Consider the following 18,976-nt stretch of genomic DNA (forward strand, 5'->3'; position numbering starts at 1 on the left):
CACACATGGGTGTGCGGCCGCACACCCACTCTCCAGCCGTACACACCCTTATATATATAAGGGGACCCCTTCACTCATTCCTTTCCTTTTGGCTGCACTCTACTTTCTCTCACTACTTTCTCTCTCTAAGAACTTCATCCAAGAACACTCAAAAGGCCTTAAAAACGTGAATCACTTCATCATTCAGCTTGTTATTGTGGTAAGACACCTGAATCTAAGCCTGAAACTCATAGTATTCTTCATGTTCTTCATCCTTTGAGGGTGTACGGAGGCACACCTTCATAAGTTGGCCGCACACACACTAAACTCTCCAAAGTGAAGAGTTTTGGCCTTCATTTACTAATATGATTTTGTTTTAACACAAGAACGCCTCGAAAACACCTCAAAAATCGACATTTCGAACACCAATGAGGAGTGTACGGCCACACACTCCTGTGTACGGCCACACACACCCTCTGTATGGCTGCACACTCCTGTGTGCAACCGCACACACACCCTGGCAGCACACCCTGGCAGCACACCTGGCCGCACACACATAAAGGTCAAGTTTGGTAGCCTTACACTCAATTCCAAAGCTCTACACTCATTTGGGGACTTCAATAGGTGTTTGTAACACCTAATTCTAAGCGTTTTCACGTCTCTAAGATGTGTCCATGTGTCTAATAGTGGCTATATACCCTAAGTGTAATCATATATGTGTTATTATATGTTACTAGGATCCACTTGCGTACGAAACATCGGTTGTCTCTCAACATTCATAACCATTTGTGCTTTCAGATCCTACGATAAACTGTGAGTTCATACCCCTATACCTTTTACCGAGTTTTTCATGTTTTCAGGGGGGGGGGGAATACAAGCAAAAGTATAAGGAAACTTGTACTCAAAACTTATTATTTCGTGTGAAATACTTACATGTTCAGCATTTTTTTAACACAGAAAACCGTTTTACCAACCGTTTGAGAAATCAATTCGTAGAAACAGATTTTCAAAACTAGAGCAAGGAAACTTGTGAATCTTATCATAAAATGTTATATTTTACACAGGATTCATACCACTCATAAACAGGATTTTCTATATTATTACTTCTAAATTTGTTATCTTAAGATTGGAGACACGTCCTTGGTAACACTCCACCGGAATACGCGAGTGTAGGACTATCCCTGTAACCAGAATCTCCTGGAGGGAGAGCGTGACTATTGTGTGTAGATCTATATGGGACTGACTACCCCGCACCTCGCTGGTAGCTATAGTTGGACCGTCAGGTCTACGGGTGACAATGTCATAAAAGATACTGGCCACAGTTGGCTGACTACCCCGTACCTCGCTGGTAGCTACAGTTGGACCGTCAGGTCTATGGGTGACAATGTCATAAAAGATACTGGCCACCGTACGTGCCATATCCAGTTTAATGTATGGTTATAGAACTCGCAACTCAGATAATGGAGATTTACTTTTGGTAATAATGAACCTAGTGAACTAACCTCAAAGTAATAATCGTTTTCATTACTAGAGGGTATCAGTAGTACCCTGAGGAATTAGTTCACTACTTACTATTAGTTTTATGTACATAATAAAGCTAATACATCTCACTGGAAGTAAAAGAGTTTTTCAGGGAAACTATACCTAACGATACAAGTATGGTAGATACTTATACACTTCTTTTCGGAATCGATAACCAACCATCAACTTTGAAGGAAAACATAGGGTTTTCCTGGGATAACATAACTTTTCATAAACAGGCTGTTTAACAACTGGTTAACCAAACTTCTTCATAAGAAAATATGGGAATTTCTTGGGAAATAATTTTCATAAAAACAAAAGAAACATTTCTTTCACCAGAATCAACCGCTTATGAACTCACCAGCTTTATGCTGATATTCTCAGGGCAACCATAGACAGGTATTTCTGCCAACTTTTGGAGAAGATGGAGCGTATTGGAATCACGTCTTTACTTTTGTCATATACCGATATGTATAAACCAAGTTTTTGAACAATGTAAATATTCATATGATAATGTAATGGTTGTGTTTACTATGCTTGCTATACAACTGTTGTGATACTACGCATAACGTCACTCCGCCCCGGAACGTTTCCGCCGCTGGTTTCGGGGTGTGACAGATTGGTATCAGAGCTTTTGTTTATAGTGAACTGAGTATACCGAACCTTACATGGTATACAACTATAAACGTTAAGGGGCCTAAGTGCTCTAAGCTAAAAGTATACTTCTAAAATATAAGTATTTTTACAAAAGTATACAAGTATACCCGAGTACTAGAATCTGTGTCACGAGTAGAACAAAACAAAAGTATTTTGGATGTTGAACACTACGGTTAAACCTGGCCAGTTATGTAATCATGTCTAGGATCAATATAGCCTGATCAACTATATTCGTTCGAGACACGACCAACATGTGTTTGGGAGTGACTTTGGTGTTGCAACAGGCCTAAAACTTACCCAGAAACCATCCAACTTAAAAATACTATAGGAGTATTTTAATCAGAGCCAAATACATTGTAGGAATCCACTCCTAGTGTTACTACTTATTCCTTTTAGCGATAACTTAGCTGCATTAATAGCTCTTCCTTGTTTATCGCTTAGTAGAACACTCTAACTATCATAGTGAGATATATCTATTGCTTCATATCTCTTGATTCGGTTCCAGAGGACTTACCATCCTCTTCTTCCTGATTGTTCTAGAACAATATGCCTCCCCGAAAGAGACCTATCAGGAGAAACAACGACACTCCACCACCACCACCACCCCCTCAGTTCGATCCCGTTATGTTCCAGGCAGCTGTTACCGCTCCTGTGGCTGCCGCAATGTCTAAGATGAATTCCGGCGGATCTGGCGTGCAGGGGAGTGGTACTCATCCCCAAAATCATGAAGGTGGTCAGGGACACCAGAAGGAGTGCTCTTATAAAGACTTCATGAACGCAAAACCCACATCCTTCGATGGCACTGGAGGTGTTATTGCCCTGACTCAATGGTTCGAAAAGATTGAGTCCATTTTAAAAATAAGTTCCTGTTCTGAGGTCAACAAAGTAAAATTTGCCGCTTGCACTTTCGCCAACAGGGCACTGACCTGGTGGAATGGTCGGGTCAAATCCCTAACTTTACCAGTGGCAAATGCTATGGGTTGGGAAAGCCTAAAGGAACTCATGATAGCTGAGTACTGCCCACGGGGCGAGATGCAGAAACTAGAGCACGAACTCTGGAACCTAGGGATGAAGGGTTCCGACATTGCTGCCTACACGTCTAGGTTTGAAGACCTAGTACTTCTCTGTCCGGGAATGGTCACCCCGGAAAGCAAAAAGGTTGAAAGATACATATGGGGACTGACCCAGCCGACCAAAGGAAATGTTTTGGCTGCTCGGCCAACTATATTTGATAGCGCCAAGTGTCTGGCACAGACCCTCATAGATCATGGAGACGATCTCGATGAAGCAACAACCGCTCCTGAACTGGCTAAAGGGAGTGGTGAGAAGAGAAAATCCTGGAAACAGAGAAAGGGTCATTCTTCGCAGGAGCCCTCAAAGAAGCAGCATACAGTGGCAGTCGACGCTGCTACTACTCCTACTGCTGCTCCTGCCACTCAAGCACTTACCAGTAAATACGCTGGTACCCTTCCTCGGTGCGACAAGTGTGACTACCACCATAATCCCGGCCCATGTCGTGAAATGTTGTGCTCTAACTGTGACAAAAAGGGGCACACGGTTCGATTTTACAAAACACCAACTCAACCAACCAATCAAACATCTGGAGCAGGCGTCGGTCAAGCCTGCTATAATTGTGGAGAAGTCGGGCACTACAAGAGAAACTGCCCCAAGGCAACAACAACTGGTGGGACAGGGAGAGTACTGACAATGGGACGTGAGGAGGCAGTCGCTGATCCCACAGTTGTTTCGGGTACGTTCCTCCTCGACAACTCTTACCCATGCATTCTTTTCGATTCTGGTGCGGAGAGAAGTTTTATTAGCCATGCATTTAAACATCTCCTTAAACATAAAACTCAACCCTTGACCGAAACCTTTACCGTCGAGATGGCTAACGGTGAGAAAGAGAGCACTAACGAGATATACGTAGGCTGTACCCTTACCTTAAACGATCATTCTTTTCCCATCGACCTTATGCTTGTTTCCATAAAAAGCTTCGATGTCATCATCGGCATGGATTGGTTGAGCCCCAATCGTGCTGATATCCTTTGTTACGAAAAAGTTATCCGTCTCAATCTTTCCCCGGATAAAACTCTTGTAATCTACGGCGATAAACTCAGTTCAAATCTTCGCATCATTTCGTGCATCAAAGCCCAGAAACTCCCGAGGAAGGAGTGTTATGCATTCCTAGCCCACGTCATTAACGAGAAACAGAAAGTTAAAGACCTCGAGAGCATCCCCGAAGTCTGTAATTTTCCCGATGTTTTTCCAGAAGATCTCCCGGGAATTCCTCCCGAACGTCAAGTCAAGTTTCGCATCGACTTAGTCCCCGGAGCTACCCCCGTAGCTAAATCTCCATATCGCCTAGCACCAGCAGAAATGCAGGAGCTATCTAGTCAGCTCAATGAGCTGCTCAACAAAGGATTCATCAGACCGAGTTCCTCACCCTGGGGAGCCCCGATCTTGTTTGTGAAAAAGAAGGATGGATCCTTTCGAATGTGTATCGATTATCGAGAGCTGAACAAGCTCACAGTCAAAAACCGTTACCCTCTTCCTCGAATTGATGATCTCTTCGACCAACTCCAAGGAGCCAGCTACTTTTCGAAAATAGATTTAAGATCAGGGTACCATCAGCTACGAGTCCATGAGGGTGATGTTCCAAAAATAGCCTTTCAGACTCGATATGGTCACTACGAGTTCGTAGTTATGCCCTTCGGTCTAACCAACGCACCGGCTGTGTTCATGGACCTGATGAACCGGGTGTGTCGTCCTTTCCTAGACAAGTTCGTTATCGTATTCATTGACGATATACTTGTCTATTCTAGAAACGAGGAAGATCACGAACAGCACTTGAGATTGGTGTTGGAAACTCTAAGGGCGGAGAAACTTTACACAAAGTTCTCCAAGTGCGAATTCTGGATTCGTAGAGTAACCTTCCTAGGTCACGTGGTAAGCGAAGAAGGCATACACGTGGACCCCTCCAAAATTAAAGCGATAGAGAACTGGTCAGCACCGAAGACGCCCACAGAAATCCGTCAATTCTTGGGTCTCGCTGGCTATTATCACAGATTTATCCAGAATTTCTCCAGAATTGCCAAACCCTTAACCACTCTGACTCAGAAAGGCGTACCCTTTTTTTGGAGTGAAAAGCAAGACACTACGTTCCAAACATTGAAGCAGGCCCTGTGCAGCGCACCTATCTTGTCTCTACCCGAAGGGACGGAAGACTTCGTTGTCTACTGTGATGCATCCAATCAGGTCCTAGGCTGTGTGCTCATGCAACGGGGAAAAGTCATTGCTTATGCCTCAAGACAGCTGAAAGCACACGAAGTCAACTACACAACGCACGACCTAGAATTGGGAGCAGTTGTCTTCGCATTGAAGATATGTAGACATTATCTCTACGGAACCAAGTGCACTATCTTTACCGACCACAAAAGTTTACAGCATATCTTCGATCAGAAGGAGCTGAACATGAGACAACGACGATGGGTTGAGCTACTCAGCGATTACGAGTACGAAATCCGCTACCATTCCGGCAAGGCCAATGTGGTGGCAGATGCCCTCAGCCGGAAAGAGTACTCAGGTCGTAGAGTGAAGGCACTGACTATGACTATCTATTCCCATTTACCCGCTCAAATCAAGGAGGCTCAGCTGGAAGCCTTGAAACCGGAGAACATGTTTGGTGAAGCTTTAAGAGGAATGGAAAAGAACCTAGAAATCAAGGGAGACGAAGTCTACTACTTCATGGACCGGATCTGGACCCCAAAGCTTAGTGGTTACAGAGAAGTCGTCATGAACGAAGCCCACAAGACCAAATACTCCGTTCACCCAGGATCGGACAAGACGTACCTCGATCTCAAGAAACTGTATTGGTGGCCGAACATGAAAGCAGAGAACGCTACCTTCGTGGGCAAGTGCCTGACTTGCGCCAACATGAAGGTCGAATATCAGAAGCCCTCATGTCTACTCCACCAGCCGGAGATACCTGAATGGAAGTGGGAGGGGATTACTATGGACTTTATCACAATATTACCCAAATCTCCGAGTGGGCACGACACCATCTGGGTAATTGTTGATCGACTGACTAAATCTGCCCACTTCCTGCCAATCAAAGAAACTTTCAAAATAGAGAGACTCACGCGAATCTACATCCAAGAAATAGTCCGACTGCACGGTGTACCTGTGTCCATTATCTCCGATCGAGATAGCAGGTTCACCTCGAGGTTCTGGCAGTCACTACAGAAAGCTCTTGGAACTAAGCTGGATATGAGCACAACTTATCACCCTCAGACTGATGGACAGAGTGAGAGAATAATTCAGACATTGGAAGATATGTTAAGAGCCTGTGTCATCGATTTCGGCGTATCATGGGACACTGATCTTCCTTTGGTTGAGTTTTCCTACAACAATAGTTACCACACCAGCATCAAGGCTGCACCCTTCGAAGCCCTCTATGGCCGTAAGTGTAGATCCCCTCTATGCTGGGCTGAGGTGGGCGACACGCAGCTTGCCAAGGGACAAGTCCCTGACAGCAATCTCACTGGTCCAGAAATCATCCGCGAAACCACAGAAAAGATCATACAAATCCGAGAACGACTGAAAGCTTCGCGCGATAGACAAAAGAGTTACGCCGATAATCGACTAAAACACTTGGAATTCCAGGTTGGAGACCGTGTCTTGCTAAAAGTCTCACCCTTAAAAGGCATGATATGCTTCGGAAAGCGTGCAAAACTAAACCCGAGGTACATAGGACCGTTCGAGATCCTCGCCAGAATCGGTCTTGTAGCCTACAAACTCCGATTACCTCAAGAGCTTAGTAATATTCATCCTGTCTTCCACGTCTCGAACCTTAAGAAGTACTTATCCGAAGAGACTCTTACTATTCCTCTCGATGAGATTGAAATCAATGAGAATCTAAACTTTGTGGAAGAACCAATCGAAATCATGGAAAGAGAGATCAAACGAACGAAACAAAGTCGCATCCCGATAGTGAAGGTTCGTTGGAATGCCAAGCGGGGACCTGAATTCACTTGGGAGCGTGAAGATCAGATGAAACAGAAGTATCTGCATCCCTTTCCCTAGTTCATGATTTGTATCCTATATTCGAATTTCAGGACGAAATTCCCTCTAACGAGGGGATGATGTAACAACCCGGAACTTTTATCTTGTACATTTGATCTTTTCATCCATATTAAATTCCATTTTACCACCATTTTACGTTATTTAAGGGTCCGTTAAGTGTTCTAAGCTTGACTACAGTTGGGAATGAGGTTAGGAATGAGTCAACACGTCGTTTAGAAGCAAAACCGGGCCATACACCCTTCTAAGAGGTGTGTACGGCCGCACACATGGGTGTGCGGCCGCACACCCACTCTCCAGCTGTACACACCCTTATATATATAAGGGGACCCCTTCACTCATTCCTTTCCTTTTGGCTGCACTCTACTTTCTCTCACTACTTTCTCTCTCTAAGAACTTCATCCAAGAACACTAAAAAGGCCTCAAAAACGTGAATCACTTCATCATTCAGCTTGTTATTGTGGTAAGACACCTGAATCTAAGCCTGAAACTCATAGTATTCTTCGTGTTCTTCATCCTTTGAGGGTGTACGGCGGCACACCTTCATAAGGTGGCCGCACACACACTAAACTCTCCAAAGTGAAGAGTTTTGGCCTTCATTTACTAATATGATTTGGTTTTAACACAAGAACGCCTCGAAAACACCTCAAAAATCGACATTTCGGACACCAATGAGGAGTGTACGGCCACACACTCCTGTGTACGGCCGCACACACCCTCTGTACGGCTGCACACTCCTGTGTGCAACCGCACACACAGTCTGGCCGCACACCCTGGCAGCACACCTGGCCGCACACACATAAAGGTCAAGTTTGGTGGCCTTACACTCAATTCCAAAGCTCTACACTCATTTGGGGACTTCAATAGGTGTTTGTAACACCTAATTCTAAGTGTTTTCACGTCCCTAAGATGTGTCCATGTGTCTAATAGTGGCTATATACCCTAAGTGTAATCATATATGTGTTATTATATGTTACTAGGATCCACTTGCGTACGAAACATCGGTTGTCTCTCAACATTCATAACCATTTGTGCTTTCGGATCATACGATAAACTGTGAGTTCATACCCCTATACCTTTTACTGAGTTTTTCATGTTTTCAGGGGGGGGGGGAATACAAGCAAAAGTATAAGGAAACTTGTACTCAAAACTTATTACCCCGCACCTCGCTGCTAGCTAGAGTTGGACCGTCAGGTCTACGGGTGACAATGTCATAAAAGATACTGGCCACCGTACGTGCCATATCCAGTTTAATGTATGGTTATAGAACTCACAACTTAGATAATGGAGATTTACTTTTGGTAATAATGAACCTAGTGAACTAACCTCAAAGTAATAATCTTTTTCATTACTAGAGGGTATCAGTAGTACCCTTAGGAATTAGTTCACTACTTACTATTAGTTTTATGTACATAATAAAGCTAATACATCTCACTGGAAGTAACAGAGTTTTTCAGGGAAACTATACCTAACGATACAAGTATGGTAGATACTTGTACACTTCTTTTCGGAATCGATAACCAACCATCAACTTTGAAGGAAAACATAGGGTTTTCCTGGGATAACATAACTTTTCATAAACAGGCTATTTAACAACTGGTTAACCAAACTTCTTCATAAGAAAATATGGGATTTTCTTTGGAAATAACTTTTCATAAAAACAAAAGAAACATTTCTTTCACCAAAATCAACCGCTTATGAACTCACCAGCTTTATGCTGATATTCTCAGGGAAACCATAGACAGGTATTTCTGCCAACTTTTGGAGAAGATGGAGTGTATTGGAGTCACGTCTTTACTTTTGTCATATACCGATATGTATAAACCAAGTTTTTGAACAATGTAAATATTCATATGATAATGTAACGGTGGTGTTTACTATGTTTGCTATACAACTGTTGTGATACTACGCATGACGTCACTCCGCCCCGGAAAGTTTCTGCCGCTGGTTTCGGGATGTGACATGTAGGACCCCGATCTATTGGGGTGAGGTCAGTTAGAGAGTCATAGGGAGTACCGAAGTGGTACTCAAGACCACTAGGATGATCCAGCAGGTCCGGAGCAGGCTCTAGACTGCTCAGAGTCGGCAGAAAAGCTATGCCGAAAAACGCCGGTCAGACCTAGAATTATAGGTGGGGGATATGGTTCTCCTGAAGGCATCACCTTGGAAAGGTGTCATCCGGTTCAGGAAGCGGGGCAAGCTGGGCCCTAGGTACATCGATATGTTTAAGGTTTTGGCTCTGGTGGGACGGGTTGCATACAGACTGGATCTTCAAGCTGAGCTTAGTCAAATCCACAACAATTTTCATGTCTCTCAGCTGCGGAAGTGTTTAGTGCATGATTCCGCCGTTGTGCCTTTGGAGGATATTCAGGTGGACGATCGTCCAAATTATATTAAGAAACCGGTTGCAATTCTAGACCGAAAGACAAAAACCTTGAGGAACAAGGTTGTGTAGTTAGTGAAGGTGCAGTGGCAGCACCGTAAGGGCTCAAAGTGGACTTGGGAGCCAGAGGAGGAGATGAGGGAGCACTACCCAGAGTTGTTCGAGGCAGTAGACTTCGAGGACGAAGTCTGAGACAAGTGGGGGAGAATTGTAACACTGAGTTCCTGGTATGTATTTAAATTATAAATTTTTCATTTTAATAGGGCAACTCGACGAGTTGGAAGCCCCAAACTCGTCGAGTAGAGATCAGAAGGGACACGGGTTTAAATTAACCCACTCGACGAGTTGAGAGCCCTCAACTCGACGAGTAGGCTGGGAGGGGTGAAACCCTAATTTCAGGGTTTTTCCACCTTATTTAAGCATCTTAATCCCCACATACTAGCCTCATTTCCAGCCTCAAAGTCCCAAACTCTAAATCACAAAGACCTAATGCATTGTGTGAGCTTGTGAGTCATTTTTGAGTGAATATTGTGTGTATTGAAGCTTGTGGAAGAAGGAGAAGACTGGGGATTCAAGAAGAAGCAATTAGATCTTGAAACATCTTTCCATCCTCATCATTTACTTGTAAGCAAGTTTCAACCTTGCTCAATAACTACTTAGATCTCCTTATTACCTCTTTTAATGAGGTTTTGATCCAAGAAGCATGATCTTTGAGAAATGCACATCCCAAGTGAGTATACCTTCAGATCTAGGGCCTTGAAGAGCTTTCATGGCATAAAGGTGCAAACTTTATGGCCATTGAAGCCCTATACAAGCTTTAGGATGACATTTTGGCCTTTTAAGCTCCAAAAGGCCTTGAATGGAAGGAAAGTTAGAAGATTTACGTATTTGTAAAGTATCTAGGGTCCAGATCTCAATGTATATGCCTCAGTTTGGAGTATTGATGGCCTGTGGACCAAGATCTAGGTCCTAAAGAGTTAGGGTTTGAGCTAAATCCATTAAGTAAGGGTATTAACGGGTTAAGTTGAAACATTACCCTTAAAAGCACAATTTCAGTGTATATGTGAAGCATGGAGCTTAGATCTAAAGAATAGGGGCATAATCCATTAAGATGAAGCAACAGATCGAAGAACTCGGCGAGTTCATAGAGGAACTCGACGAGTTGTGTTGATTTGTCCCGATTCTGTAAAGGGTAAAACTCAACGAGTCTGAGGAGGGACTCGACGAGTTGACTCGTTTTATCACGACTGAGAGTAGCATCAAAACTCGGCAAGTCAGGGGGATGACTCGACGAATTGAGTCAACTCGGGGTTCACTTTGACTTTGACTGGACGTTGACTTTGACCTTGACCTTAAATTTAACCAAGGTTGACCTGTGAAGGGGTTTTGAGTGTGGAATGGTATCTAAGAGGTTGTTCTGTATAGGGTGTGAGTAGAGTTTGTTGTGGAGCAGGGATAATTCAACTATTCACACGAGATTGGGGTGAGTTTCCTTTAGTAGGAACTGGTCTACGACACCACGGTCACCCCGTGTATGTATTTTGATTAGTAGTTGAGTGTGGGTGAGGCCCGTATGTCATAGAAAGTTGATATGGTATAGATTGATATTCTGATTAGTAGCTGAGTGTGGGCGAGGCTCGTATCTCATAGATAGTTGATATGATATGGATTTGATATGCTTAGTTATACTTGTTTTTCGTGTGATACTTGGATGTGTTTTATGATTAACTGAGTGTGGGCGAGGCCCGTATCTCATAGCAGCTGAGTGTGGGCGAGGCCCGTATCTCAGAGATAGCAGAGTGTGGGCGGGGCCCGTATCTCCTTGTTGCATGTTATGTGGTATGTGGTAGTTTGGGGAGCTCACTAAGCTTTGTGCTTACAACTTTCAGTTTTGCTTTGAGGTACTTCTGGTAGCAAGAGGAAGAGCTTGGGATGACTGCAATGCGCAAACCATTTATGTTTAGTCTGGAATGTTTTTACTCTGATATCTTGATATACATTGATATGATGTTTAGGATTTTATGATTTATGACTTATATTTTAATTCTTTTTTTTTCATTCTTTAAATTATCCACATAATTCATATTATTGTTATGTACATTTGTGGATGTTATCATACATATCATATCACAACGTACTCTACACACATCTAATCCAAATCCATCAAGCCACAACATGAAGTTGACCTTAAGAAACATGGTGTGAATTCTTTATGTAAGATTCGTAATTTGCTATGTATCCTTTTAGCCCCTTAATTCTTGATTAATTTTACGTTGGTTCCTAGCTAGTACGCAGGGCGTACTATATGAGTACGATTAGCGTACTAGCTCTCCGAATGATCGCGGTTTCACCCACTACGCTGGTCGTACGTGGGAGTACGCTGGGGGTACACAAGGATGGGGAAAACCCTAATTTTTAGGTTTTTCACCCTATTTAAACAACTTAAGCCACCTTTATACATTTTATTGATCAGTCTCCATCACCCTATACCCTTAAAAACGATACCCTAAATGCCTCTTGTGAGTTTTGAGCTTGATACTGAGAATTTTGTTGTGTTTTGGTTAACGGAGAAAAAGAACTTTTGGTGGTTGCTTGGGAGTAGCAGGGGCTTGTATATCCAGATTCATCATCATCCTTGCACGCCATTTGAGGTATAAAGTTCTCTACTTGATGGTTCCTTATGCTAGATCTAGTTTTGGGACCTGTTTTATGCATTTTTGGGTGTTTTGAGCTAAAGTTGAGCTTTTGATCTACTCAAGAAGCCATGGATGTTAGATCTTAGCTCCATCGAGGTCCCTTGGTCTTCTGACTTTGGGTCGTGGACATGCTATGGACTTTCTTGGGATTAGGTCCATAATGCTTTTTTGGGCCCAATTTGGACGTTGAGTCTTAGAGGGCCTTGTGATGCCGTTTAAGGAATTTGGGCCTTTTGAGTAGTTAAATTGGGCCTTGGTTTTAGGCCAAGTAAGGATAAAGGTAAAATGGTCTTTTACCCTGGAAATTGGTCAAGTAGCTTAGATTCTTGAATATGGGACTAGATCCAAATTTTAATTGGATATTATTTGATGATGTTAGCGCGGGGATCTTCAGATCCTGTAGACCGAGATTTGTTTGAGAGATTCAGTAGCTAGAGGTGAGTTTCCTCAGTGTGTTTTGTGGGCCGAAGGCACCAATGTCGGTCCATGGTTTGATATGTGAGGATGCTAGTTGGCTGCGTGACTATTGCATGTGTTATGTGTTTATATGTTTACCGGGCGGGCACTAATGTCGGCCCATGGTTTGATATGTTAGGATCCTGTATGTTATTTATCTTTGTGATTATTGCATGTGTTTATATGAATATATGTTTAGTTGTTCATATGTATACCGTATGGGGCCCCATGACTAGCCTGGTCATGCTGGAGTTTCATTTTATCTGGACACATCTAATTTGTTTATTAATCCATACCTTTTTGGGATTAACGAATACAAGAAAAAGTTAGTTTGATTATTACAATCTTTTAGTTTGATGCATTACTCTTGATCTTGTTCCCCTTTATATTTTCATGAAGATAAAAAGTAGTATAACTGTAATTCCGATTCATACTTTTTCTTATAATGATGAGTTTAAAGGTGATTATGAAATAAAGAATGTTTATGATATCATCGAGCCATTGAAGGTATATTCTCACCTTTAAATTTATTTATTATTTTTTTTACATAAAAAGTTTTTTTAATCTACTTTTGGTATGGTTATAGAAAAATAAGTTTATTTTACTAGGAACAATCTAAGGAATTAGACATTCTATCCTTGGTTTTATGATGCTTGCACTAGACGGGGAAAGAAGGTTATAGAGGTGTTTGATCATACATCTGATTCCCAAAAAGGCATATCATATATGTAACGGATTCCCGACAGCTACGGCAAATTTAGCAACGGATTTGTCCATCGGTAATTAGTAACCGATCACCAACGAATGTACTTTTTTGCAAAAAGTTTACCGACGGAATAACTGACTAACGGACTAACGATGAAATTTAGGAAAAACTCACTAATAGATTACCGATTACCGATAGATTTTATGTGAAAGTTTGGCAGCGAATTTTTACATTATAAAAAAAATATAAATTCATGAAAAAATTAACAATAATTACATATTAAACAAAGGAAAAATCATGAAACATACATCAAATCTATATTTTAAAGCCAACAAATATAAATCCACCAAAGGGTATTCATTACTCATTCATTCATTGTTTACTTTACTTCTCCATGCAAAGAAAAAAACCAAAACCATCTTGAAAAGTAATTCCACCTTGAGGACCCACCACCTCCATTTCTAAGAAAGATGTTCCTTAGAATGTCACCATTGATGGAATAAAATCACTTCCAGTAATGGAATCAACAATAGATGTGAAGCGTTTCTGTTACAATCAATGAAAACCTGCAGAAATAAAATAAATGGTAATCTATTGATTAATCTGTAGCAACATTGTAGAATAATAATAAAAACACTATTTTATAGTTTATAGTTTATACTCACATGAAAGATATCAACTGCTTGAGAAAGCAACACTTTGTTGTCATCAGAAACATCTTTCCCAAGGAAAACAATCCACTTCACATCGGAATTGGTGATTCCGATTCTGATTCCTCCAAAATGAAAGCACACCTTCAGATCAACAATCTCATATTAAATCAAGTGAAAAACGTTGGAAATTTGAGCAAATTGAGATTCAAATTAACAAACCTTCAGATCCATCTTCTTATGTGCCCTCAAACACCCTATATGATATTCCCTTTCACACTGCAAGGAGAATAAATGTAACAATCAGAAATGAAAACACAGCATAACTGGATTTTTTTTGAATGACCATTTTAACTTTGGACCAAAACTAAAACAAGCAAAATACTCCAGGAACCAAATTTATTGATATTTAAATAATAAGCATGTCAAGATGTAGTGATCAGATCTGCAACTTCCGTCAAGATCGCCATCATCTCCAAACACCATTCAGTAAGAATGGAACAAGATGTCAGATTTAGACACTACTGAAGCGTTACTAAATATAGCATAAATTGGAAAGTTGAGCATTAAAAATTTATTGGCATCAAAACAATTACAAAAGAAAACGTTTTATAAACTTACCTTGGAAAGGGTAAGGTAGAGTGGCCTCTGGACAAACCCACAAAACCGACTCTTGAAATGCAATGAACACCTAACTGGTACCGATCTGACAACAGATCAAGAAATAGTGTGAGTGACAGGCGAACAACATAAACTTCGAAACAACAAAAAAAGGACAAAACAGCTTCAAAACACATGATTCAGAATGGTAAAAATTAACGTATCAGTTAACTTACATGTTTTTTGTTTTAAAATATTGCGGATCTTTGCTAGTTTTTGGATCTAGAAGCATGATAGAGATTTTTTTTTCGTAATCGACACATAAAAGTTTTGGTGATCATGATGACCGAAAAAGACGCAGATCGATAACTTTATCAAAACAATGGATGATTTTCAGATATGCATATCCTCCTAAGCCAGTAGTTGAATAGTTTGAAAAAATATGACAGCGGCTGTGAAATCGTATTAAACTGAAACTGAACATCTAATATATATAGTAAGAAAAGTGTGGGCGTCAACCCTAATCCTGATCTCAAGCGATGGTGATTTGCATCCACCTGCCCTAAAATTTTACATTTCTTCACATACAGCCCAACCACTACGCAAAATGACAGTTTTGTTGCTTGATGAATAAAGTGGCACTTGCTTTTTTATTTGTAGTTTTTTTAAGAGCTCTTATTTGTAAATGACCATAGTAGTCCTTACTATACATAAATATTTTTTTAACAGCTCTTATTTGTAAATGGCCATAATATTTTTATTTATATTTTTAGCAAAAATACTTGTTACATTTTTCTTTCTTTTTTAAGTGAGAATATCTTCTATCATTTGACATTGTGATTATTCGAGGTTGAGTATACCATATTGATTGTTTAGCCTTTCAACATCAAAGTGTGTAATTAGCACAAACTTAATATAATCTGTGACTAAAAAATTAATGGTTTCACTAAAAGTTAAAATTATAATTGTGTTTAACGAAATCATAATAATCATATATACTGAGAATTATATTATTTTTAAAATTAAATGACGTGAAGAAACTGATGTTAATAATGTACATAAGGTCAAATTGTACACATATTTATCGTTTTACATTCCCTCGAGTTGTAATCTATAAGTTTAAGAAAGCTCAACGAAAAAGATTTGATTTTGTGAATGTTACATTGAAAAGTTTATTTGGATGATAATTGGATTACTCACACTCGGTGTTTTTATGTTTGCATATTGTGTTATATTTATTGCGACTTTGCATTTAAAGTATCTTTGGATTCCTTTTTTGTTTCAGCGCAATGTGACTTCTAGAACATGTGAACGGCAGTTGAATGAATTTTGATAAGCATGCAAGAAACATAACACATGCACAAACTTCCTATGGACGATTTATTCTCGAGGATCAAGTTTGTTGGTAAATATCCATTGATGGTCCATCATTAATTTCCAGAATAGCATAGTATAGAACATTTATCAAAACACATTTGTAAAAATGGTCTATGTTTGAAAACTAATTTTCGATTTAAGGAACTTACCAGAATTAACTATCGGTAACATGATACTTGTGCCAAGCATCTCTTACATGGTATTGCTCCATGAGTAACGCCAAGAAAACCTAGACTCATCGTCGATACTATATACTCCACCGCTAACGCTAATGTTCTATATTCCACAATGAACAATAAGAGGGAAACAAAATAAGTGGTATTTAGGGGTAAAATGGTCATTTTTTTATCATCTTACTTTAGTACAATGCTACTTAACACAATTACTTATACCACACTTTATATGCAAAAAAAAATAGGCAATGTATTTTTTCTGCTATCTCATAAACATGGAAATTATGGATGATTTAGAAAAATAAATAGTATCTTCTTAGGGCATGGGTATTTTAGGTAATTAGATTGTTTTAGTTTCTTATTCATAGTACATAAAATATAAAGGTAGAAACAAGGGTGATCCCATCTATAGGCAGAGGGTGTCCATGGACACCCCTTATTTTTGGATTTTTTTTGTATGTTATATAATAAATTTGGATAGCACCTGCTAAAAATTAGTTTAATGGCTAATATATATACATATTTATGCAGGAAAACAATATGATTTATAAATATCTTAATTTACATTTGATTTTTCAAACTTGTTAAAAACTAGTTTTGGATCTTAGAAGATACTTATCCAGGAAAACAATCTGATTTATAAATATATTAATTTATATTTGATTTTTCAAACTTGTTAAATACAAGAAAAAAAATATTCTTATAAACCCGTTAAATACAAGAAATTAACAACGAACTTTGAGGAATAACAGATAAAAAGACGAAAAATACATAAACCCTAAAAAAACAAAAGTTACATAATCTTTACTCATTGTCGCCATCCGTAACCGCTCTTAAGCCCATCAACGTTGTTTGGTGTGCAGCGACACAATCATCTACCACTCTCCGGTGAATGAAAAGCTTGAACTTCATCTTCCTATCACCACATACTGTCTCAAACTCTCCATTTTTTATGAGTCTATGTTCAACCCTCTTTCTTTTTTACTTTATAAACTTTTAAACTAGAAATATGAAGAAGGCTGTACATAGTGGAAGTTGTTTAATGGACTTGGTACACTATTAATCGTTTAATGGACTTGCACTCTCTCTCTCTCTCTCTCTCTCTCTCTCTCTCTCTCTCTCTCTCTCTCTCTCTCTCTCTCTCTCTCTCTCTCTCTCTCTCTCTCTCTCTCTCTCTCTCTCTCTCTCTCTCTCTCTCTCTCTCTCTGTGGTTTATAGTACTCTCAATAGCTTGACATAGACAACAACATATTCCGAAATAGCAGAAATCATATTTACCATTACCTTTTATCAAATTACATGTACTAAATGAAATTTACCATTTTACCAAATTACTTTAAACAATGGTTCATCATTTATGGCTTTAAATTTGATTTATTCGACAATCATTAAATGGAGTATAGTTGTATTATATGTTTAATTAATAGTTTGATTTCGACTTTTATGATATTAACAGTGATGCTCTAAAATTAATAGATGAGTAGTAAACTTATATTAATTGTTTAGATTATACTTAGATTTAGAATTTTTGAAATTGTATGACTTTGTGACGATTATTTTTTTAATCCAATTATAATGTTAAGGTTTTTCAAAAACATAAACGAAACAAGTTCTTTATCTCATGATAAAGAAAAACCATGTGTGTAACATCCCGATGTTAAGGGGCTTCTAATTTTAGTCCTTTAATTTATTTAGGTTGCATTTTGGTCCCTTAGTTCAAGAAAGTATGCGATGGAACCCTAATGGTATTATTGTAATTTTTGGGGATTTGGAGTACGCCATGCGTACGTGGTGTACACTGAGCATACTATGGTGCACCCTAGTACGCAGGGCGTACTCATTGTACAGTGAGCGTACTTGCCAGATTGGGAAACCTTAATTTTCTGGGTTTGGCAAGGGTATAGAGCATGTGCTACTTGCAATGAAGACACTCCTTCGTACCGTGCAACAAAAAAGTCGTATATATCGGTCATCATCGTTTCCTAGATGCTAATGATCCGTAAAGAAAGAGGTTGGACTTTAACGGGTTGGAAGAGACAAGACCTACTTCGAGACACTTTAGTAATGACGACATACAAGAGCAACTAGGTCGTCTACAAACTCGTAAACCAGGTAAACATCCTGAGCATGGAGGTGGGGAGCCAAAGTGGCAAGATGACGAGTTGAACCGGTCGAAACGAAGCCTTTTCTTCGAACTCGAGTATTGGTCTTCTCTACAGTTGAAGAACAACATAGATCTCATGCATGTCCGGAAAAATGTGGACAAGATTTTGTTAGGTACTGTTCTAATGAACGGTAAAAGTAAAGACACATCAAATGCATGAGAGGACTTAAGCATTCTAAACATTCGGAGAAATGAATGGATGCAAAAAAATGGTGAGAAGTTTCATAGATCCCGTGAAAAATACTCTTTCACGAGAGAATTGTGTAATTGGTTTCTTGAAAAGGTAACATAAATTAAAAAATAAATTTGTTTCATTGATCTAAAGAATACATAACACTTATTACTTTATATTTGCTAGGTTCATCAAATGAAAATAGAAAACTCTCCGGAATTCCACAAAGAGTTGTCGGCTCTTGCAATGGGTCCGCAAATGAATGCTTATTCTTACACCGCATGCATACTCAACGGTGTTAGGTTTATGGTACTTAGTCATGATGCACAACGCACAACACAAAACTTTGGGGTTTTAGCGGTG

General features: G+C 39.8%; 1 protein-coding gene across 1 annotated transcript; it reads right to left on the reverse strand.

Moving 5' to 3' along the window:
* Positions 1–13,812: 13,812 nt before the first annotated feature.
* On the reverse strand, positions 13,813–15,248 carry LOC145108352 (uncharacterized). Its single transcript, XM_079045376.1, has 5 exons — positions 14,964–15,248; positions 14,749–14,833; positions 14,350–14,406; positions 14,143–14,271; positions 13,813–14,043 (listed from the first exon to the last, which is right to left on the reverse strand). Exons 1-5 carry the CDS (start codon positions 15,017–15,019, stop codon positions 13,963–13,965), a joined length of 408 nt encoding a protein of 135 aa, XP_078901502.1. The 5' UTR covers positions 15,020–15,248; the 3' UTR covers positions 13,813–13,962.
* Between the last annotated feature and the right edge of the window lie 3,728 nt (positions 15,249–18,976).

Source organism: Lactuca virosa, chromosome 1, assembly GCF_052849685.1.
Source record: "Lactuca virosa cultivar CGN04683 chromosome 1, Lactuca_virosa_CGN04683_v6, whole genome shotgun sequence".
Lineage (NCBI taxonomy): Eukaryota > Viridiplantae > Streptophyta > Magnoliopsida > Asterales > Asteraceae > Lactuca > Lactuca virosa.

Bases quoted from the DNA above. Each gene is read 5' to 3' on its own strand.
- LOC145108352 (XM_079045376.1), bottom strand. From the start codon at position 15,019: ATGCTTCTAGATCCAAAAACTAGCAAAGATCCGCAATATTTTAAAACA. The intron at 14,834-14,963 runs GTAAGTTAACTG...ATCTGTTGTCAG, and splicing joins TATTTTAAAACAAAAAACAT to ATCGGTACCAGTTAGGTGTT. The intron at 14,272-14,349 runs GTTTGTTAATTT...GTTGATCTGAAG, and splicing joins ATAAGAAGATGGATCTGAAG to GTGTGCTTTCATTTTGGAGG.